At 32.3% G+C, this 6,331-nt stretch overlaps 1 protein-coding gene across 1 annotated transcript; it reads left to right on the top strand.

Annotated features, from left to right (window-relative positions):
- Positions 1 to 636: 636 nt before the first annotated feature.
- On the top strand, positions 637 to 1,626 carry LOC110730593 (dof zinc finger protein DOF1.5-like). Its single transcript, XM_021910415.1, has one exon. The coding sequence runs from the start codon at positions 1,032 to 1,034 to the stop codon at positions 1,521 to 1,523; it is 492 nt and encodes a 163-aa protein (XP_021766107.1). The 5' UTR covers positions 637 to 1,031; the 3' UTR covers positions 1,524 to 1,626.
- The last annotated feature ends 4,705 nt before the right edge of the window (positions 1,627 to 6,331 follow it).

Raw genomic sequence — 6,331 nt, 5'->3', positions numbered from 1 at the left:
GCACACACCATCTTTACAAACTTGATCGTTGAAGAAAACAATACATTTTAACTAAAACTCAACCCATCCAATACTCGTTCATCATTAATTAAATAAGATGAAATCTTCTAAAAAAATGAAATGTAGCCCAGAGTTTAACTAATTATCCATGAACAAACTCAATATTATCATCTTGAACTGGATCCAATAACTATAACTAATTTCATCCAAACTAATCAAAATCCTTGTTGTAATCCAAAACAACACAAACACATAAAACTAATCATACTTGCTATAATCAATATAACCTACAAATATTTCGTTCGCCCATCCTTCCATCCACTTGCCACCTCTTTTCATTATAGATACAAATTAAAGTAGACACACAAACCCCAAAATCGCCAAACCATTATATTTCCAATAAGAAAACAATCACCAAAATCCCTTAAAACATACATTAGTGAATACTTTATGCCTTCATTCAATAATAGTCCTCCAACAATATAATTTCCTTGTCCCTCAAACTTTGGTTACTTTGTAAGCGATCGACCTACCTGGCTTTAATACCAACCTTTTTTTTTCCTTAATTTTCAACAAACAAATCAAATTAATAATACAAATAAATAAATAAATAAAATAAAATTAGGAGAGAGAAAATATAGATGCTTCCGTGGAGTAATGATGTGGACAAAAAGCTCAGCATCAACTTTTTCTACGCCAAACTTTTTATGCCTTTTTTATATTAATTTTTTTTTTAATTTTTTTTTTCCTGCAAATCACCATTCCTTTCTTTTTATATAATCTGGCGGCTCTCACTATCACATGCATCCCCTTTTTTCTTCTTCCTTTTTTTGGTGCAATTTTTACTTTGGGAACTTTTTACAAACACTTTGTGGTCAATCCCTTTTTTTGCACTTTATTGTATAATCTCTTACATATATATATACACCTTAACTCCCTTCTCTTCCCCAACACCCAACAAAAAAATACCCACTTCCCCATTTTCACAATTTTTTTTTTTTTCTTTTAATTATTTCTCTCCTCTCTGCAAAATGGCCGAAATCAAGTTATTCGGCCAGACAATCGTGTTACAAGTAAAACAAGAAAACAAAAACGAACCCGAAGAGAATAGCAATAACAACAACAACGACAATAACAATCTTATTCACAAGAGGCCTGATAAGATTATCCCTTGTCCAAGGTGCAAGAGCATGGAAACAAAATTTTGTTATTTTAACAATTACAATGTCAATCAACCTCGTCATTTTTGTAAGGGCTGCCAGCGGTACTGGACCGCTGGCGGAGCCCTTAGGAATGTTCCCATAGGGGCTGGTAGACGAAAAGCCAAGCCACCCGGCCGAGGCGGCGGTATGTTTGGAGAGAGTTGCTTGCTTGATGGAGTGAATATGGAGCAATTTGATTTAGATGGAATGGTTGTGGATGACTGGCAACTGGCTGCGGCTATGGCTACCGGTGGCGCTTTCACACATGATGAGTTTCAGGTTAAGAGGAGGAGGAGTGAGTCTACTGGTCAAACTTGTTAATTATTGTTTTTATTTTATTTTTTGGTATTTTCTACTTTTGTTTTAACATGTAGATCAATAATTTAAAGTAAAGAGAGGCACAAAGAAAATTATTGTTAATGAATTTTTGGTGTATGTATATATAATTAGCTTTTTTTTCTTAACAAAAGGTAAATTTAGCCTTTCGATAATTTAATTTAGTCCTCTTGTGTTTAACTTTAATTACTCTAATTATTATTGGCTATTTATAATGAAAAAGAAATGTAATTATGTGAAATCTTGCTATGTTAAATTTAGGAAATTTTGACTTTTACCACCTTCAAATAACCACTTAATTGAATTTACCACCTCCAAAAAAAAAGATTTACTTTACCACCACCAAAATTTCCAAAAATTCGATTTTACCACCAACTAACGGATTCCGTCCATGAATCCGTTAGTAGGGCCCACCTTTTTGACGGTTCTTCCTCATCTTCCCCGATTTCCATATCAACCCAGCCGGCAACGAAATTAACACACCATGGTTGGTCGGAATTTCGTGTGGGGGCAAGGGAGGGGTCGGAATTTAGTGTAACCTAGGGAGGTGATCGGAATTAGGTGGTGGTTAGGGTTTTAGGAGTGCGGAATTTGGTGGTGGCTAGGGTTTTAAGAGTTGTCGGAATTAGGGGGGCTATATGGTTGGTCGGAATTTGGTGGCTAGGGTTTTGAGGTCGAAAGTTGGTGAAAAGGGGGTCGAAATCCGGTGTGGGGGCTGTGGCTGTGCAGTGCGATGCGGTGGTTGTGGATTAGTAGGGTCGTTGGTCGGAATTTCGTGTGGTTGGAATTTCGTGTGGGGGCAAGGGAGGGGTCGGAAGTTGGTGGTGGGGTCGTTGGTCGTAGTGATTAGGTGGTGACTAGGGTTTTGAGGTCGGAAATTGGTGGAAAGGGGGTCGAAATCGGTGTGGTGGTTGTGCGGTGCGGTGCGGTGGTTGTGGCTGTGCGGTGCGGTGGTAGTTATTAGGTGGTGGGGTCGTTGGTCGTAACGGTTAGGTGGTGGGGGCTGGTAGCGGTTAGGTGGGGGGGCTGGTCGTAGCGGTCAGGTGGTGGGGCTGGTCGTAGTCGGTCCGGTGGTGGGGTCTCGACGGTGGCAGCAGCCACCAATTGATGGATGAGGTTTTTTAATATTTTTTTTTTGTTTTTTTTTAATTTTTTTTCTAAAGCTTACCCAATAATATGGCGACACGTGTGCAAGGTAGGCCCCACTAACGGATTTATGGACGGAATCCATTAGTTGGAGGTGATTGGTGGTAAAACTGATGTTTAATTTTTTTATGAGGTGGTATAGTAAATCTTTTTTTTTTGGAGGTGGTAAATTCAATTAAGTGGTTATTTGAAGGTGGTAAAAGTCAAAATTCTCTTAAATTTATTGCCGCGTATTTTTTTTAAAGAGTGTATAATAAGTGTAAAAGTCAAAATATTGTAATTAAAATTAAGAATCTCCAAGATTATTACAATATTTTGGAATTCAATTCGGATCGGTCTCAAGACATATTGTGGCATGCAAAAATGATCTTGTGTGTATAGTACTAGATAATTGGAGAAGACTGTGATCGAGTAGATCTGTTTAGAAGATATGGATTAGTTCACCAGCTGGTTATTATTGGATTACAAAGAATATATGCCAGATAAGAGGCCTATTACTTATTTGATATAATCTTGAAAGTATATCATTCCAGTATATTATTTTGGAACGACTCATTGTTTTTCTACTCCCTTTTTTTTGTCCTAGCTAGCAATTACGTGTGGGAAACTTTACATTTACACCAACTCTATATGTAAAGTAAAATGTCAAACAACATGTCTTATACTTCGTATACAACAAGTGTATTGTATAATTAGGACAATCTAGCGTAGATATAAAAGTATGTTGATTATATAGCTAAATATTATCCAGGGGTGGTTTTGAGCATGTGTAGGGTGGTCGATTGCACAGGACTCTTTAAGTGAAACTACTATAAAAGGGTCCCGGTTTTTGAATTTAGTAACATCTTTTTCCTAAAAAAATGATTTTAGGTCTCAATTTAAAAAAATTACACTGGGCCACTTTCAATGTTAGCATTTGTAGCTCCACCTTTGATATTATCGTATTCAAAGGGTTTTTCTTTTTAGATATTATGATGATTGAGATATGTATTTTCTTAATTAGGGTACTTAGTATTTTTTTTTTTTTACTTAAACTGACTTAATTATTATTAGACCTAAATAAATCTTATTTTATGTTACACGAAATACGTTTACTTGATTGGAATTGATCAACACTGAAACTTTTTTTTAAGGTGCGTGCATCTTTATTGTTTCTATATAATGCAATAAAAAACATTACTGTAATAGTCTCATTAATTACTCTTCAAACAAACAAATAAAAAAATCACTGTTGGGTGCATCAAAAAGTCAATGCAATCAACGTGTCAACAAATTTATAAGTGGACAAGCTAGCTAAGATTGCATTAATTTCAACATGTTGCATTGAGCATATTTTATTTTACTCCTGCCTCAGATATATCCAAATGGTTCAAGAAACAAGATACGTAGTTATTGAAACTTTGTATCCAATAATTTACCATATCTCCATTTATATATTCATTCACATTTGCTTATTCCTGATTTGATTTTCAACTTATTCGAATCAAAGATGTGTCACTTTATTTGTAAATGTTCCTAAATAATATTAGCCAAATAAAGTAGAGATTATTTTATTGATTTTTCCTTAATAAGTAGATAGTAATATTAAATTATTGAGAGGTGTCAACTCAAAAACTGATTTGACCGGAAACAAATTAATAGAAGTGACTCAAACTAGAATTTGATTAATTGTATACTTGTATGCATATTTGCATGGATAGAATAACTTAACAAGACCCTAAATAATTAGACCTGAACTTGATCAATAACCCGAATTGCAACATCTATATGTAATACAAGTAATATTTTAAGGTTTGTAAATTCATAGTCATAACTCACAACTTAACATAAACAGTGCTATATATATAGTTTCCAAGATAATGGCTACAACAGTTTAAGCTTCCAAAGTTCAACATGTGGTTCTAATTTATTCACAACTCGAAGCTAAAATTGACTTGTACAGATTAGATTCATTTTTAAAAGTTAGCGGAATATTGGATATATTAGTTTAAGCTAAGTTAGGTATGATTTACTATCAGCATCTTAATGACTCGTTAATAAACTCAGTTTGATGGTACATTAGAACTAATTTTTAATGTTCATGGCCATAAATTCATGATATCAAAATTTGAAAAAACAGAAGGTGCTACCTATAAATTATTACTCATATCGTCATATGTATATCATTTATCACAATAATGAAATATTTTCTCTATTGAATTTATTATTTACAATTAACAAAAGACATATATAAATTACTTATGTGCCATTAAATCTTTTTTAAAAAAAATTATACGTATATGACTACATTTATTTTGTTCATCCCACGGTTTTTATTTGATCACTAAAAGATTTAGATGTAAATTATTTTATCCACCCCAATTTAATCATTATAATTTAAGTTATTACATATTTACACTCTAATCTTAACCGTAAGTTTTTACTAGATACAAAGGTAATTACGATGATGTTAGACTTGCATTGTCTTTCATGGAAGTAATTTTTTATAATTTATACCGTACGAATTGACAACTTAATATAATTATGGTCAAGACTAAGTGTTAGCAAGCTAGCACTAAAGTCAATCTGTAATAACTAGTTAATGATGGAAAATTAAATAATAATAATAAAACGTTCTTCATCACTAAATAAAAGACCTTAAATTATTTCTTGGACACATAGTTTTAGAAGATGATAATGAATGGTAAATGAGTACCGTAAGAGGAAGTATGATAAAGTTATTTTATAAACTAATAGTAAATAAATAATAAACATATTCCAATCAAATGAGAAATAAAACTTTTATTTTTAAAATAAAATATAGTGATTCATACATTGAGATAAACAAAGGTATAGAAAGAAACCTTTTATAAAAAAAAAAAAGCAATCGGAAAAACTACAATATTTTTTGTGAATTGATTGGTCTTTATATTTTCTTTGTTGCTTTGGTAGTCATAAAGTAAAGTTGTGAGTCATTAGTGATTAGTACTTGATGAAAAACGACAAAGCCCTTTTTTACTGCATTGCGATTGACAAGCATGGGTATGACTCAAAATGGCATTATTTTGTTAAGAGTTGGAAATTTGTCCCCCATCTATCTCTTAAAGTTTCCGATGTTTAGGGTCTTTGATTGGTGATAGACGAAGAAACTATGTATGGAGTATTCTTAATTTCTTATAAATACCGACCGGAAATATCATGTAGTATGACCTAACTCAAAGTAATCCGATTTAAAACTTAACTTGTATGACAATTAAGAACAATAATTTTACATGATTTAAATGGAGTATTTTTATATACTCGTATATATATATAATGGGAAACAACATGACCTAACTTATAAACATTCAATTCAAAACTTAATCTGTATGAGAATAATAATTTTACATAATTTAAACTTGAAATAATTTAAACCAATTAGATCTAACCTGAATCCAACCGATTATTCGAATTGATATGATAAGTTGATAACCCAATAATAATCCAATCAGGTTATAAATCCTGCATATATATTAAATAGATTTAGAACTAATTGTAAAATTTTAACTTCATAATATTTATTATTTTAGATGTATGTTAAATTTGCTTTCGGTAATTAAGGGTATCATAGCATATATTCATTTAGAAGAGGAATCTCAAGATCTCTCATTTCAATGTTTATTATACTC

Source organism: Chenopodium quinoa, unplaced genomic scaffold (genome assembly GCF_001683475.1).
Source record: "Chenopodium quinoa cultivar QQ74 unplaced genomic scaffold, ASM168347v1, whole genome shotgun sequence".
Lineage (NCBI taxonomy): Eukaryota > Viridiplantae > Streptophyta > Magnoliopsida > Caryophyllales > Amaranthaceae > Chenopodium > Chenopodium quinoa.
Note: the sequence above shows the minus strand (reverse complement) of the source record. Positions and strands in the feature narration are given on the sequence as shown.